At 36.1% G+C, this 18,150-nt stretch overlaps 1 protein-coding gene across 1 annotated transcript in view; it reads left to right on the forward strand.

Annotated features, from left to right (window-relative positions):
• Nucleotides 1–18,150, forward strand: part of LOC150099792 (alpha-2-macroglobulin-P-like) — a 524,250-nt gene that overhangs the window by 456,530 nt on the left and 49,570 nt on the right. Inside the window, exon 29 of the mRNA XM_090403491.1 lies at nt 14,428–14,515. Coding sequence (XP_090259617.1) covers nt 14,428–14,515 — 88 coding nt within the window. The remainder of the gene's footprint in view (nt 1–14,427; nt 14,516–18,150) is intronic.

An 18,150-nucleotide genomic window follows, 5' to 3' on the forward strand; every position in this document is an offset into this window, starting at 1 on the left:
ATACCAAGGCAATTAATGTGAAGATGTTTAACCTGTATATGCAAGTAGCCTAGTCATGAAAATACTTCACTTGCAAACTTTGTTTACTTACACATGATGAAGGATTAACAAGAATATAATTTCTTGGCATCTTTAGCTTATTCATCTTTACCTCTAGTGCCTGCACCCTTCTCTCCCATCTAATTTTTTTAGCCTCCATAGCACAATTGCTTTTCCAGTTAATTCTGTGACATGTTTGGAGTGCATAGTCTGACAGGTCTGTTTTACCTTAGTGAAGGAATTTAAGGTAACATTTGTGTTCATCTTTTCTTGTTGGAATTGGGCAACATGTTTCCCCAAGTAGGGTAAGTTCCTTATTCAATGCCTGCTCATCGGAACAAATGGTTAGGGCTCTGTGTTTCAGGATGATTCTGATGAGCCCTAGTTCTTGTGTTGGATGGTGGTATGAATATTTGTATATGTATTAGCCTATGTGTGTAGGTTTATGATAGACTCTGAAGGACAGACAGCTTGAGGGAAAATGTGTGGCAAGTGTGTCTAGAAAAGGAAGAGAGTTATTGTTTTTAATCTCAATAATAAATTGGATATGTTTGTGTTGTTTGTTTAAGTGGGTTAGGAATGTATTTGATGTTTGGGTGGCTGTGAGACCAAATGGCAAATATACCATGAATATATCTAAGCCAAATTTTGGACTTTAGACTTGTTGAATCTAAAGCTTGTTGCTTGAAATTTTCCAGATAAAAGTTAGCTATAGGGGAAAATAGTGAGCCCAATGGGCATACCTTCTTTTTTGCAGGTATAAATTATTTTGCCACACAAAATACTCACAGCTAAGTACATGGGCAAAGAGGGCCATGATCCTGGGTGGAAATTTGTCTGTATGAGAAGAATCGTGTCATTGATTGAGACATTCATGAAAAGGGCAGTTACGTCAAAGCTGACTAATAAATCTTTCTTGTTGAGTGTCGTGTTTTTAATTTTTTTTTAATGAAGTGTTGTGTATTTTTATGTAGGAGAAGGAAATGACCTACCATCTCCTTGAGTGTAGTCACTAGTTTCTTGGCTAAGTGATAATTAGGGTTCTCGAGTCCTTCAACTATTGGTCATAGTGGTGCATTTGTTTTGTGTATTTTTATCTTCTTCTTCCTAACCTGGATTTTAGGCCAGGTGACCTGTTCCAGTCTCATTGAAATGAGACTGGAACAGGTCACCTGGCCTAAAATCCAGTCTCTTTCTTGGTCTTTCGATTCTTCTTTTCCCACTTATTTTATATTTGTATAATATTTTCGGTAGTCTGCTGTTGTCCACTTGATTTAAATGTTCTATCCATTTTTGTTTATACTGCCTTATGTATTAATTAATTGGTTTTATATTCAGAGATTGTAAAATTTCTTCATTTGTTTTATGGGCCCACTTGGTATATCCAGCTGTTTTTTTTTTCTGAGAAATTTCATTTCTGCTGTTTGAGTTCGTTTTTCATCTTTCCTTTTTATGGTCCATGTTTCACTTCTGTATAGTAGAGTTGGTTTTGACAAGACATTATATAGTCTGATTCCAGTGTGTTTTTGTACTAGGGCTGGCTTAAATATATTATTTATTATGCCATTTACTTTGACAAAGTTTGATCTTTTAGTGTCTATGTCTTTTTTTCCTTCATATGATTAATCACATCCCAAGTATTTGAAAGTATTTACTTGTTCTAATATTTTATTATCTATCACTATTTTACTTCTTATTGGGTTTTTTTCACCTTTGAATGCCATTATTTTTGTTTTTTCTTTAGATATTGTCATATTATATTGTTTTGAGATATCATTTAACAATTTTAATGATCTTTGCAAATCATCTTCTGATGTAGATAATACTATTTGATCATCTGAAAATAGTAGTGTATCTATATTCATTTGTGGGGTTATTTGTATTTTTATCAGGCCATAAATTCTGGAAGCATGGGTATAATGCAATAATGACTTTTTTGTTTCATCAGGCCAAGTGATCACTAACTTGATTAATTTAGTTGTTTTTTTTTATTTGTAAGATTGTAGTTAATTGGTATGCAGTGTGGTTGGATATGAATTCGTTAATTTTTTCAAGATAAAGCTGTCTGTTCAAGAACTACCATAGCATCACCTTTATAAATAACAATGACATCATTATCATCAATGTGGTTATCACTTTGGTGATAATGATGTCATTGTTATTTCTTAGTGATTTAAGGGTTTATTTTTCTGCTTTGGTTAATTGAAACTTGGTTGTTTATTGTAGTTTAGTATATTGGATATTTCTATCCATATTTTATCAACTATATTGGGAGAGAGGAATTTTAGACCTCTTTCATTGTGGTAGATGAAGTCTAATATGTTGACTGGTATGATAGTTTAAGCCTTTTTTTTTTGCGAGAATTCTCAGTTGTTAAGGTTATGGCTAGATATGTCAATAATTTGGCCATGGTCCGTTGGTTGATCCTCACTTCACTTCACCTGTTTTGGTTAGCTGCTCCTTATGTCACTGGTTTGTGATTGGCTGCACCTTTCTTGCTATTGTTTCAGCCACTGGAACTCCACTGTTAGTTATTCTTTGCTTTTACATAAAACATGCTTTGCAGAGTCATCTGTAATCCTCTTTAGAATACCCTAAATATCCCAGCCTGGTTGGCCGAGTGGTTAGCATATCTGCTCTCCAGCCAAATGGTTGTGGGTTCAAATCCTGCTGTGGGCATGGAGGTTTGTGATTGCCTATGAAAATACTAGTGGTGGTGGTGGTCAGTAGATGGCATTGGTGTAGATGATGATGGTAGTTGCAGTTCACTGTAGTTGGTGGATTTGAGTGGTGGAGATGGAGAGTTGTGGAGGGGATGCCCTCTCTCGATGTGTCTTTGAACTCCTTGGAGGTGTCACGTAATAATAATAATAATAATATCAGGATTTATGTAGTTAGATCGTTCTAATTTTAGTCGCAAAACACAAGTTGTTTTGGGTAATTGCCAGATTTTTGCAGACCTCATTGATTTGTTCTTTCAACATGACCTTCCATCTGGGCATTAATATGAAGTGCTTTGGCTGAAGTAAACTTCTTTTTAAGCTTAATGCAGTTCAGTATCACATTGCTCTCTCTACATTGTTTTTGAAAGGCTAGCCAATTAATCAAGATACTTCAGTACTACAATGTAACTACAATCCTAAAAACCACATCAAAAATAAAAGAACAGAATTAATCAAATCAGTGATCACTTGTCCTGAGGAAACAATTAAAAAGCTGTTATTGCATTATGCCTGCAATCCCAGAATTTATGGCCTGACAAAAATACACAAAACAAATGCACCACTACAACCAATAGTTGAGGAATCGACAGCCACAATTATCACTTATTCAAGAAACTAGCAGCTATACTCAGAATTGGTAGGTCATTCCTCCCTCTTATGTAAAAGAACTTCTTTTCTTATTACAATCACAAACAATATTCACATTAGTAAATATCATGGCCCTCTTTGCCCATGCACTTCGCTGTGGTTATTTGTGTGGCAAAATAATTTCTACTTGCAAAAAGAAGATATGTCCATGAGCTCACCACTCCCCCCCCCCCATGGCTGATCTTTACATGGAAGACTTCGAGAAGCAAGCTCTATATTCAGCATTTGTCCCCACAGCCACCAAACATTAAATACGTTACTTAGCACTTAAACAAACAACACAAATGTATCCAGTTCACCATCGAGATTTATTTATTTTGTATGGGGTTCCCTGCTTTCCTCCCCCATCCCTTAGGACGGGTTAAGCCCTCCTAATAAGGGATTAAGTATGTATTTTATGACTGTAGATCCATGTGTGTTCACGGGGCTGGTTTGCCTGTTCTGAGGGATAAAAAACCTGAGTTTCTGAGTGGAAAAACCTTCTACCTCATTATGAGACAGGCTAACTCACCTTTAGTCAAAAGAGACCGGATAAAGGTTCACGTCATAGACGGGAATCAAACCCAGGTCTATCTGACCAAAGGGCTCTGTCTATACTGACTGAGCTACAGAGGCTCACCATTGAGATTGAGAACATTAACTCTCTTTCTTTTCTAGACACACTTGTCATAGACAAGTGTGTCTTTTCCATATATCTGTTGGATTAGGCCTTGATTCTTATTTTAGTTCTGGAATGGTAGTTCTCTTCTATGTAGAACATTCAAAGAAGCTGCTACAGTCGCCCATTCAACAGGTAACTTAAATAAGAATCAAGGCCTAATCCTACCAGATATATGGAAAACTCTAATCAGACCATTTAACCAAAAAGAAATGAACTTTCATGAATATTACAATAAATATCTCAACAAATAAAACGTTGTACTTGCGACACGCGTATTGTATCATGTGTCGTATTGTTATCAAGCACAGTGATAACTTTATATAATTTTTAGAATTGTCGGTTAGTTTCCTAGTTTTTGTTACTTTCTATTGCTTACTAGTGTATCCTTTGAAAATGCTGACAGATATTAGTCAGTGAAACGTCGGATATTAAACTATTATTTACTTGACTAACATACAGAATTAAGTCTTTAATTTATTAATACTAGTGGTCAAGAAAAAGGTCATAAAACTTAATTATAAGCAAGATTTTTCAAATGTTATGTTTATACCATTCTTTTAACTCATTTTTACCTGGTAATAGATCAACAGAAGAGAATTGCATATTTGATCTTTTATTCTGTTGCCCAGTTGACCGTGTGTCCCACAAAAACTAGGGATTATTACCATCCTCAAACATACAACCCAACAATTTGCTCCAATGAGCAGACACTGAAGAAGTAACACGAAATCATTAGCCAACCTTTATAAAAAAATAAATAAATGAATAAAAAAAAAACAGTTCAAAAGAAAAATTACAAAAATTCCATAGCCATACCATACATTAGGGGAATATCAGAAAAAATAGGTAGAACACTACAGATATACAATATTAAGACAACTTTCAAACCTCCTGCAAAATTAAAAAGTATACTCAGCTCCTCCAAAGATTCCCCCTTCCTTATGTTGTGCACCCAGGAGTGTACAAAATTCAGTGCACCTGCAATTTAACCTACATAGGGGAAAGAGGGTGCACAATTCTAACAAGAAAAGATGAACACAAATGCCACATTAAATTCCTTCACTATAGTATAAGGCCTGTCAGACCATACACTCTAAGTATACCACAGAATGCTGATTCATCATCCTAATCTCAACAAGAATGATGGATTAATAATTCCAAGAATCTGGAAGACCCATCTGCAAACTATATAGTATGCAGAACATGATGGCAGAATTCCTACACAAGAAAACTTTAAGATAACTGGACTGTAGAAATGCATTTGATGTACTTTTACTGTAATTTAATTTTTTTTTTATCATCTGCATGTTATTATACTTATTATGTATAAAAGAAGTATTTATTTTATTTATTATTATTTTTTTACCAGTAGTCAGGCTAGTATAAACAATTAAAAAAGCAATTATATTTAGGTTAATTTTGTGTAGTATTATGTAGTTTTTGTCTTGTTCATATGTATGTTTTCCTGATGATGACCTTGACATTGAGGTCAAAATGTCAGGTGTTATTTTCTTAATTGTATGTAAAGTAATTGCTCTGACATGAGTGTTTTTGTCTCCATAAATTCTACACAATGAATGATGATTGCAGTGTAACCTTGAAAAAATTGTTTGTGATATACACTAACTCCTCAATTATTCAACCATAGTGGTTGAACAGTTTACCTGTCTAATAATTGAAGTGTTTTATAACTGAAAATGCAATTGCATGGTGCTGCACCAGAAGTCAATTGGTACACTAACCCATTAAAGAGATATTTAATTAAAAGTTCATTTATCTGATGGTCATATAATTGTGAGTTCGGCTATAGTGTTATAATCTTCTGCCTTATTCTTCAGTGGGACAAGGATAGCCTTCTGAACTTCAGTGATGTAAAAACACAGTCCTGTTGTATTTATTGCATGAAAATTCTTGGTTCACTTCCCTTTACTCTTAACAATGCTCAGTTCTGTAAACACAATCAGATTTCTCTTCTTGAGCTGCAGTATTACCTCTTGCCTTTCCTGGCATAAGCACATTTCAACCATAGTCTTCGGCTTTAAAAAAAAAATGATGTGCTTTTTTGGTCACAACATTACTTCTCACCTGTACAACTGCTGGCACTGTATAAATCTTAAATGTTCCCAATCTGGGAATATGGCTCAGACATATGGAGTGATGCACAAAAAACCCCCACTAAAAATGCTTGAATCTATCCAGATGAGGGCAATTCAATTAATTGATGCTTCCCCCCTTCTCTTCTCTAGCAGATTCACTCCAACCACTCTCTCCATTAGCCATTCTGTTTCTGCCTGTAGGTATATTCATGGAAAGTATTTCCTGAATTGGCCACCATCATTTCTTCATTTTTTCCAACTGTAGGAATATGAAGCAGCTGGTCAACATCCACTCTGAACCAACATTTTTCCTTCTCTTTTATTCATCATCTACCTCTTTTCTTCGAAACAGCCTTCCTCTCTGTCTTTCTCCAAGACTACAAACTCCAGATGTTTAAGAAACATGTCAGTGATTCCTTCTTTCTTCTTAATCTGTTGTCCCCATGCATGGTACTGATGTGTTGAAGTTTTGCAATATTTCATGTATATATCTAATTTATATGTGTGTGTGTATATATATATATACTATATATATAATAATAAGAATAATATATATATATATATATATATTCTTATTATTTTCTTGGGCATTTACGAGGAGTAAATGAATCATTAGAGGGGGCCTGTACAAGTTATTATTTACACACTACCTGTCACACTTCTTGAACTCATTCACCAATGAAGCACTTATGGTGTCTCTTCTAACAACCAATTCACAATCCTTCAAGCAAAAAATTTAGTCTTTCACAAAGGTAAACCACACCTTTAGTTCTAATACCCTTGCTGCACGCACTCTTACAGGATTTCCAGGATGATCCCCCCCCCCACCCGTTCTCCCTTCCTTCTCTGTATTGAAACAAAAAAAAGTCTGCATTGTCAATCCTATAAAACTCTTTTAATCTCTTATATCTCTCTTTCATGTGATCTCTTTTTTTTTTTTTGCCTATCAATTGCCTTTATACCCCCAAAGATCCTCAAATGATTATTCCATAGACCTGCCACAATCTTGGTCATTTGTCTCTGAATCCTTTTCACCACTTCTTTATCTCCATGGAATCTAGATAACCAGACCTGCATACAGTAATCCATATGTGGCCTTAGTGCATTCATCAACAACCAAGTTATCTCATTTGCTATTTTGACTACCTTTGCATAATGCACTTTAAACTTCAACTTCCTGTTCACCGTCACTCCCAAATCAGTTTCATCTGTGTAGTACACAGCTCATGGTCTCTTTATTACAGAGTGCATTATTTAAATTAAGGGGGATATTAAATCCCACATTTTTTAAAACCGAATAAGAAACTCAAAGATTGGAATCAGTTAATATCAAAGTGTATAGCGAAAAGAACTTATATACTCTACTATACGAGTTTCCAAACAGGTGCAACCATTAAGTTACTTAAATATAACGAGCTAATAAGCTTCATTTCGGCGATATAAACATGTTTATATAAACAAGTTGTCCGGTATTGTACTACGTACTAGGGTCACTTGCATTAGCTCACGCTAGTGATCGCCAATACTTTATAGTTTACTATATTCGACATGAAACTCTCTGATTCCAATCTTTGAGTTTCTTATTCGGTTTTAAAACAATGTGGGATTTAATATCTCCTTAATTTAAATAATGTTTATATTGCCGAAATGAAGCTTATTAGCTCTTCATATTTAAGTAACTTAATGGTTGCACCTGTTTGGAAACTCGTATAACAGAGTGCATGACTTCCCACTTAGCCATGTTAAACTGGTGGTCACTATCTCTTGCCTGTATACCAAACGATGTTTAATCATCCTACAATATCTCTGCATCATCTTCATTGATTGTCACTCTTCCAAGCTTTGCATCATCAGTAAACAACTGAATATTTCTTCTTAACTCATTTCCTCTATCACTAATGTACAAATTAAATAACAGCAGGCCAAGTACTAACCTCTGCAGTACATCACTAGTCACCTGCCTTCTCTTAGATTCACTGTCTAATGCTTCATTGGTGAATGAGTTCAAGAAGTGTGACAGGATCCAAGACAGATTACTCTTAAACACTCTCATGTCCCATTCCCTAGCTACATATTCATCTCCAATTTGCTCTAATTTATGTATCAAAGCTCCATGTGATATCCTATTAAATGAAGTCCGGAAGTACAACTATGGAACCATATCCTTTGTCTACCTCAGTTGTTACTTTATTATAAAAAAATATGCAAATTACTGAGACAAGGCCTACCCTTCACAAAACCATGCTGCCACTATAGATTATATTTCTGTCTGACCAGCCTTAGTTCTGTCTTTTACTAACTTTTGTAATATCTCAACCACCATTCCTGAGAAATTGATTGGCCTATAATTTGCTACCTGTCTTGTGGCCTTCTTCATGTAATGCAATTATGTCCTCTTTTCACTCCTTAAGCACCTTCCTAGAACTAAACCTTAAATTGAACAGTTGGATCAGAAGAGCTGCCAATTACTTGGCACATTCTTGTAAGATACGGACTGATATCTTATCTAATCCCATGGCCGTATTACCATTAAGGTTCATCAATATCGTAGGCACCTTCAATTCATTGACCTCTTTTATAACATCAGTCAACATTACATCTGGCACTGTCTATACCTGAATGGACTCATGCAAAATGATCTTAGTAACTCAACTATTTCATTTGCTTATATTACCTCCCAACCATCAGAACTCATTAAAGTCATTCTTCCTTTCATCACAATAAAGCAAAAGAACTCTCTGGGATTTCCTTCGGCCTCATCAGCTAGATTACTTTCATAATTAGATTTGGTCTTCCTTACCATACACTCCATTCTTTTTGCCTGTGCTTTGTACTGCTAATCACCCTTCTGATCTAACCACCTACCAGATTTATCCTCCTAACTCTGGATATACTTTTTTGCAAACACTCTTGATGATTTTCACCCAAAAAGTTCATTCCCTGATAACCATTCCTTCTCCTACTAAAAAAAAAAAATTCTTTGTGGGTTTCCTTTGGCTTTAGTAGCTATTTTTCGCCACCTTTACCTTCCTTATCATTCCCTTTTTAAGCTTATGCTTTAGTACTCTTTGTGTGATCATCTACAAGTTCTTTCTTATATTCTTTCACTTTCACACTTAAACTATTTATTCTCCTCATACTAGATATATAATTAGCCCTTATTATCTTCAAATGTTTCTTAACTAACTCCCAAGTACCACTAATATATACTGTATACAGTCATACCCCGACTTACGCTACCCCAACTTACGCGAATCCGGGGTTACGCGGTTTCGTATATATATGTATTCCCATCCTGCTTCACGCCTCACCACCAGTCGTATCTTTCCGGCGCCAGCCGCATCCGCCAGTGTCACACATACTGCGAACAAACACTGACGTGTGTTGCACGGTCTGCATTCATACACGATTTTTATAGTCTACAAACCTTGCAATTGTTTAATGTTATGTTCTTGATAAAAATTTTATCACATAAAAAATAATAATATCGTTCAAAGGAAGCAAGTCCGATTCTTCTACAGCTAGCAAGAAAAGAAAAACATTGACTTTGGAAACAAAACTCAACAGTATTAAGGATTTTGAAGGAAGAATGAAAATTTGTGAGCTAGCAAAGAAGTTTGATCTACAGGAATCCACAGTAAGAACAATCATAAAAGAAAGGTTTACAGATTTTGGAGGACATAGATTCTAACGAGGAATGAATTGTAGCCACAAGGTAAGGAATAAAAAAATTATTAGCCTGCTATGAAGAAATTTTGTGTGACAAGAAAAAGACATTATGCCGTCAGATGAATCTATTAGATGTTATGAAACCATTGACATCGAAATAACTTTCTTTTTTTTATGTACAAAAAACTACAATTATGATTATATTTCTTAAAAAATATAGGTGTTTTTATAAACCTTTGGTCCCAATTAACTAATATTTTGTATGTTTGTATGCAAAATTATACTCGAGTTATGCGAATTAGACTTACGCACTTTTTGTTGGTCCCACCTGCCGCGTAACTTCGGGGTATATGACTGTATATATATACCCCTGTGTGTGTGTGTGTATATATATATATATATATATATATATATATCTTCCTTAAAGTTCCTGTTTCTAAGATATTTTTCCAAGCATATTTTTAAGTCTGCTACAGTCATCTATTCTACTGTTGTACTCATACTGTTTTTCTTGAGACTCCCACTTGTCTAGTCATCTGTCAGGTCAAGACCATAAGGATGTAACTGCAAATAAAGTTGATGCTTTATTCATAGTTACATTCTCATGCCATTACTAAGGCCAAACCCTTGACTCGAGTTACTTCCATGACTGAGTCATTCTGAAAACTTCCTCTTTTTATACTCATGATGATTCTTCCTTCCATCTATCCAGTCTTCATTTGCTAATGCATTGCAAATCTTGAGTTGATTAGTCTTTGGCTTCATCAGTCATACGAGGTGTGACAATTTACTTCCCAGAATGACCGTGTTGATTGGTTGGAGTCACGTGAGTAATCATGTTTGTACATCTTTTAACTAATGCATGCGTAAACCTCAAGCCAATAGAGCCATTTGCTAGTTGGCTATTGCAAAAAACAACAGAGATCTGCATGTAAACTTTCATGTAAAAATGTGTGATCAAAATTTGGAGTATGTCTACATCAAATTTTGTGTGAAAATTGGTGAAACTGCTCCTGAAACGTTGGCGCTGTTGAAAGTGGCATATGGTATGGATGCTTTGGAAAAGTCAAGTGTCTTTGAGTGGCATAAGAAATTCAAAGGTGGGCGAGAAGATATGAATGACGACCCCAGAAGTGGGCAGTCAAAAACAAAAATGACAGATGCAAAAATGAACAGATTGTGAGATTTGGTATGGTCTGACAGATGATTAAGTGTGCAATTAAAGACTGAAGAATTAGGTATGTGAAAGATTTTGAAAGAAATTGCGACAATGCGCTAAGCCATAGTGCGCTCATCATGAGAGAGTTTCTGGCCAAAAAATCGATTACCGAATTAGGTCATCCTGTGATTTCTAGCTGTTTCCAAAATTAAAGACAGCACTAAAAGGACAAAGATTTTCTAACACTGCTGATATTCAGTATAATGTGATAAAGGAACTCAAGAGTATTCCGGAAAAAGAGTTCCAGGCCTGTTTCCAAAAATGGTAGCACCATTTAAATCAGTGTATAAATGCACAAGGAGACTACTTCGAAGGCGACAGTAGCTACTAATGTATAGTTCGAAGTGTAGGTTTTTTTTACAGGTGCATTCTGAGAATTAAATTGTCACACCTCGTACTTGTGGAGACAGAAGCATGTTTCACTGCTGAGATCAAACCAAAAATATCAGGAGTGGAAAAGGACCTGGATGGCAGGTTTGTTGGTAATAAGAAGTTATATCAAAACCGAAATTTTAAAGCAAAGTTTTGACTGCAAGTTTTAATGTGAGTGAGACTCTTCAAAAAGGAACAGGTCCTGTAATGAAGAGAGAGAGAGAGAGAGAAAGAATTTGCTAGTTCATCATTATTCTTTCCTTAAATGAATTTTTTGGTAAGTGATTCAAGAAGATTTTGTTTGTCGGTCTGGCTGGCCAAGTGGATAGTGTATCCACTCCTTGCAGTAGGCATTGAGTTCAAATCTTCCTTGACATGAATGCCTGCCAAAGTCATTACGTAGTAGATGATTTTCCTTACCTAGTGGGAGAGATCACTAACCTCGCTTATTAACTGGCCTAGAAATGTACCATGTTTATTCTCCAAAGCATAGATTCTAGATTATCTAACCCTCAGTCTATCCATGACATATTGTATTACCTATTTACAGACTTTCATGAGTGGGATTCTCTCTCTTTTACACACACACACAGGGGAAAACCACCTAGGAAGTAGATGACTCATCACCCAGTGAAACACTACTTTGCTTATTGAAGGCTGTTTGATCTTCAGAACAAGGGATTTTGTTTGTCTCCTCTTCCCAAAATGCACTTCAGATCTCCTGCTGCGAGAAAAACTTGGTCACCTTTTCCATTTAAGGTATTACTTTTCATATATAGAATTGCTAATGTTACAAATTTGCATTGACATTTGGAGTACTGTACTGAAAACCCTCCATAAAAATGCTTGATCCTGTGCATAAAATAGCAAGATCTTTAAATAGATAACTTCTTTCTCTTTCACAGACTCACTCCAATCACATTCTCATAGATATTTTTTATATATATTTTTTGCATAGGTATTTTTATAGGTGCTAGTCTGCCATATTGGCCATCATCATTCCTCCTCTTTGCTTTACATCTATAAAAACATAAGCGACTACTTTTCTTTTTCAAACTTACCAAATTGACTTTTCATCCTCCTTTCTCATTCCATCTACCTCTGTTTTTTTGGAAAAGAAGCTTTCTTCATACTGTTTTTTCTTAAAGACCACAACTTTGAGCTGTTCAAGAAACATATCATCTCTGGTACCCTTACCTTTCCTAAAACCTCCTTGTTCCTCAGAATCTCTGCCTAAACTTTGCCTCAATCCTGTGTAGAATGATCACTATTAAAATCCTGCTTGCATGAGAGATTAAACTAACAGTTCTATAGTTCTTATGATCCTTCATATCTCCCTTCTTATGTAGTGGTATGAAAACTGATTTCTTTCAGTCTCCAGGCCATGATCCTATCACCCATATCCTTGTAATCATTGTATGAAACACTTTTATCCCTCATCCCCTGTAGCCTTAACTCGGCTGGGATTCCATGTGGCCCAGTTCCTTATTATTACTAAACTATTTAATTGCTCTTTCAACCTCATGCCTGAGTGGAGAAGGTTCCATATCAAAATTTTCTTGGCAAAATTGCACAGCACTTTACTGTTTAGGCAAAGCAAAGTTGAAAATTAGTCTATCTGCATACTCTTGAAACCAAACTTAAACACAGGAGAAGACAATGGCTTATGGAAATAGAAATGAAATAGAAAACCAGAGCAAACATTTCAATAAAATGTAACTTGTTAAGTGAGGGACAAAAACATGTGGTCTTTACTTAGGGAATACCTTATCCTAGAATATCTTGAATTGAAACAGAACTACACAACCACTTCAAGAAAACAGCTAGTGAAATGGAACAATGTATGTGGTCTCTTCATTTAGAGGAAGAGTGATAATTATAAACCAGATGGCAGTTAGTATTTTCCAACACACTCTCAAAATACTCACAACTTATAAAGACATTCTCCACTATATTAAATCAGCAATTACACATTTCACATACAACAAAACAACTAGGTAGGAATCCTACTCAGCATTCTGTAAGTCACTCTACAAAGGTGATCAAGGCTTAGTCTCTCTTGAAAAGAAGATTACATCATTCATAATCATCATATTTCACCAGACTCTGTAGGTAAGATATGTCTATGCCTATTCACCTACCTTGAAATGTATTCTTAAAAAGGCTACCCACGATCTCCCACTATCTCCAATACTCTTATGGCTAGCATGCATATACCTTCCTAACTATCTAACTTCTTATTGAGATGGTATATAGCACTGGAAAGATCAGCCACGATCTTCTAGCCATGCTCAGATCCTCTGTGAGTATAGAGACCACATCATAGACACATCATTGATCCAACAGGACATCTATTTTTCCCTGCATGGAATTGGACAGGAATCAGAACCATTGGAGACATTCTAAGAACCTAAAGTGGCAAATCCTTTTCCTTTCAAGACATTACTTCTCATCTGTACAACTATATAAAAATCCCAAATCTGTCCCAAAATCCTCCAATAATACATGATGCTAATTTTGACATGTCTCTCACAGACTCACTCCAGTTAGTTTCTCACAGTTTCCATAAGGTCTCCACCTTATATTTTCTGCTGCACTGGCTTCCACCATTCTCCCACTTTTCTTAAACCCTGTAGACACATAAGCAGTTGCCCATCAATATCCAACTTTAAACATACTTGAACCAACTTGTTGTTATTCTATTTACCTCTCTGCTTTGGAATTATCTTACCCACACATCACAGCTGTGCTATAAATTTGCATCCACTTGTTTGTAGGCTTGATTCAACATGGGTTTGTATCTTTTAGTTGAAATAATAGTTTCTTATGAAGCTCGTATAGGGAAGTCTTTTAGTTGAAAAAATAATTTCTTATGAAATGGACATCATCAAACTGCATATTGTCCACAAAATATAATGGACACTTTAAGATTCATTAGGTATAAAGTAATTATTTAATTCAGTTATATTTTATATGATATCTGTTGTTTTTGCATTTCAGTTACAATTCTACAGAGCCAACCAACATGATAGTTGTAGAAATTAAGATGATCTCTGGATTTGTAGCTGATGAAGATAGTGTGAGTGAGGTGAGTTTTTGATTGATATTGTTCATTCTACATGCTGTCAGCATGTCTGCAATTTTAATAAACTTTTATTAACAATATTCATATTTATAAATTTAGGGACACAAAAATGCACGTGTTGAACAGAATATTTTATTAATCACTGAAATAAAACTTGACGTTTCACAAGATCCTCCATAAAGATACCAGTAAGAACAAAAAAGATTTCCGGAATGCTATTGCCATTCCTTATGTTAGAGGCATTTCTGAAAAATTAGACAGAACACTATGCAAATACAACATTAAAACCACCTTTAAATCCCCAAACAAGTTAAGACACCTACTCAGTTCTTCTAAAGATTCTCTTCCACACCTAGCCCACCCAGGGGTATGCAAAATACAATGCACATGTAACATACCATACATAGGGGGAAACAGAGCGAACTATCCCAATCAGACAAGACGAACACAAACGACACATTAAATACCTCCATTTTGGGAAAACCGACCTTTCTGACCCATCCATGTTTCTACACCTCTCACATTCAGATGGTATTATGGTAACACTGTCTTGTGATAGAGCTGATCTACTGGCATCATTCTTCCCTTCTAATTCCATCACTGATGATCATGGCAAAGGACCCATAACTTTACCAAGAAAAAACTAACTATGAATTGACAAATACATTCACATATGGTGAGTAGATTTTCTTAGTTGAAGACTAGACAAAATACAATATTTTTTATTCAATCTACAAACCACTGTATGCAAAGAACCTGCTCCTCACTCCTTTGTTCACACCCTCCTCATACAGAAACTGTATGGCCTCTTGTTCTTCCCATTCTATGAAAAACTTTTTTCATGTTAACATGGTAACAATCCCTCCCTTAATCTGTCTTCATATGCCACATTCCCAAACCAGTTACCACCTTTGTCAGTATATTTCTCCGAATCCTTTCTAACATATCTTCATGATTATTTTTATATGAGGCCTGATCAAGGCTTCTTATAATGGAACCACAACCTCTTTATTTCTGCATGTCAAAATCATTTGTATTGTCATATCTGATGTAAAAAACTTCACAGTTTGTGCAATGTGGCCCCGAACTTCAGGCCCTAGACCACCACTACTCCTAGATCTCTCATATCCTCTACCTCCTTCAAAGTTTCTCCACCAAGTTGTATACTTTGAATCCCATTGTTGCTTATCAAATTTCAGAACCTTACACTTCACAACAGTGAATTGCCAGTTCCACTTACCTGCCCACTCATACAATCTATTCAGGTCCTCCTGTAAGACCACATCTGCTTGAGTTCCTATCATTCTCCTCCGTTTTGCATCATCTGCAAACAGTTGCATGTCTCAAACCCCCCAAAATAGACCCCTGTGACACACACTACTAGTAACTTTCCTCTTTCAGGATACTGCACTTTCATATACAACTTTCTGATACCTATCTAACAATCAGTCACCTCTCCAACTAACAAGCATACTATTCAGTCTCATCCGCTTCATACAAACTTGTTGTGTGGCAGCCCTAAATATACCACTATATATACATCTCTCCTGTCTGTTGCATTCATCACCTTGCTGACAATCATGGAGAATACTGCTGGTATCAACCCATATACTAATCCCAACAACAACAACAAAAATGTCACATCATAACCAGTCACAACATACAAATCAAGCCAGAATCTCTTCACTAAAAATCCACTTTCATATCCACTTTACTAACATCCTTGGCATTAACACAGACATAGATGGCATCCACCATCACTTGCAGTCTTCCAGACCAGATATCTTATTACTGACAGAAACCCAGATTGCAGCTACATCTACTACTGTCAACCTCCAATACCAAAACCACATATCTCATGAGACTTTTCACCACAAGGGTGGCACCTGTGCCTTTGTGAGATCTCACATAGCCTTCCAGAAAAAGACTAAAAGAGAGTCCCCTGCTTTTGACCTTCTCTCTCTCTCAAGGTTTCCTTGCACCATTAAGTTGCATTTACTGGCCTCCAAACACTGATAACCACTCAGACCTCTTCAAATTCCTTTCCACGAAACTCAACCATCTGCAATCCAGTTATCCAAATAATGAGGTCATTTTCCTATGTGACCTGAATGTCCACAATTCCAATTGGCCCCCCATTTCTAACATCATCAACCAAGCTGGATGACAAGCAGAAACCTTTGCTATAAGTAATGACCTAACACAAATCGTACATCTACCTACTCGAATTCCTGATAACCCTTCTCACTCTCCAAATACTCTGGATTACTTTTTGACCAGTTCTTCCAGATACACCATAGATATTGCCTCTTCTCTTGACAGTTCAGACCACTATCTTGTATAAGTCTCCTCCAACCACTCCCAACCCCCACATCCTCTGGCTCTAATGCCAATTGGTGGTTGCCTTCTTTCTATCAAGATTTCCACTAATCCTATCCACAGCTTTCAGATGATAGTACTCTCCATTCATCCTACTTATTTGACAAACCATGCAGTACTCTGGCATCTGGGGCTATGAGATTATTTACAACTAGTGTCTTAACCATTGATCTACATACTATCCTTCAATGGGGTGAGGACACTCTTATCACGTTCAAGGCCACCAATGCACAGTCTTGCCTTTTCTCTTGCAAAAGAGATCTCAGACAATAATAGATCTCTCTGCTTGGACTAATGTTTACCTCCAGTCTCTTCTGGCATAAATACATCACATCAATAGTCTCCTTAGCATCCAGAAAACTAGGCATTCTCTTTCATTTAAAATGCTATTTCACATCCATCCAGTTCTTAACCATCTACAAATCTGCCCATGTTTAGAATACTGCTCACATGTTTGGAGTGGTTCACCTAAAATTCTTTGACACGACTCAGAAGCAAGCAATTATAGGTTATTTTAATCTATCTCACAGATGCAGTGTTTCAGCACTCTGTCTGTTCTACAGGTACTTCAATGGTCATAACTCTGTTGAACTGGCAACCATCATTCCTCCACTTTTTGTTGCACCTTTTAATAAAAGAGCAGCAACTTTCCAGCATCCCTTTACTGTGCAACTGCAAACACACTAAACCTGCTTCTCCTCTTCCTCTTTTATTTTGTCCACCTCTATCCTCTGGAACAGCCTTCCTCATGAAATATTCCCAATAAAACTACAATGTAACACCCATTTCTGAAATCTAGTTCTCACTAATCTCTCCAATACATTAACCATCACTCCAGATATTAATAAAATTGTGTGCGTGGAGGGATCTTAGGTGAGTACATTTTTTTGCATAATGAGTAGAATTTTACACAATTTGTTGAATCCTGTAACCTTTGCATTTTTATCCTGCTTGACATCTATCCCATAGCATGGAAACCAGCTTGCAATTCAGCCCATTCCAAAATAAATAAATAAAAGTCATCCAACAAACTACCATGATTGCTCTCACTTCAGTTATTCATTCAAAAAACTCTGAAGAAGGTAATCAGCAGCCATCATTTTACCACCTGGATGTCACCACTCTTGGTCCAAGGTTGATCTACTACCCACCTTTGGACTCAAATCTTGGAAGAGTTTGGAAAAACGCACATGGTTGTTCTCAGCATTTATACCTTCCTACTCAGCAATCATCCAATGATAAGACTGAATAACATGTAA

Source organism: Typopeltis vanoorti, chromosome 14 (genome assembly GCF_054136105.1).
Source record: "Typopeltis vanoorti isolate ZY-2024b chromosome 14, IOZ_Tvanoo_1.0, whole genome shotgun sequence".
Lineage (NCBI taxonomy): Eukaryota > Metazoa > Arthropoda > Arachnida > Uropygi > Thelyphonidae > Typopeltis > Typopeltis vanoorti.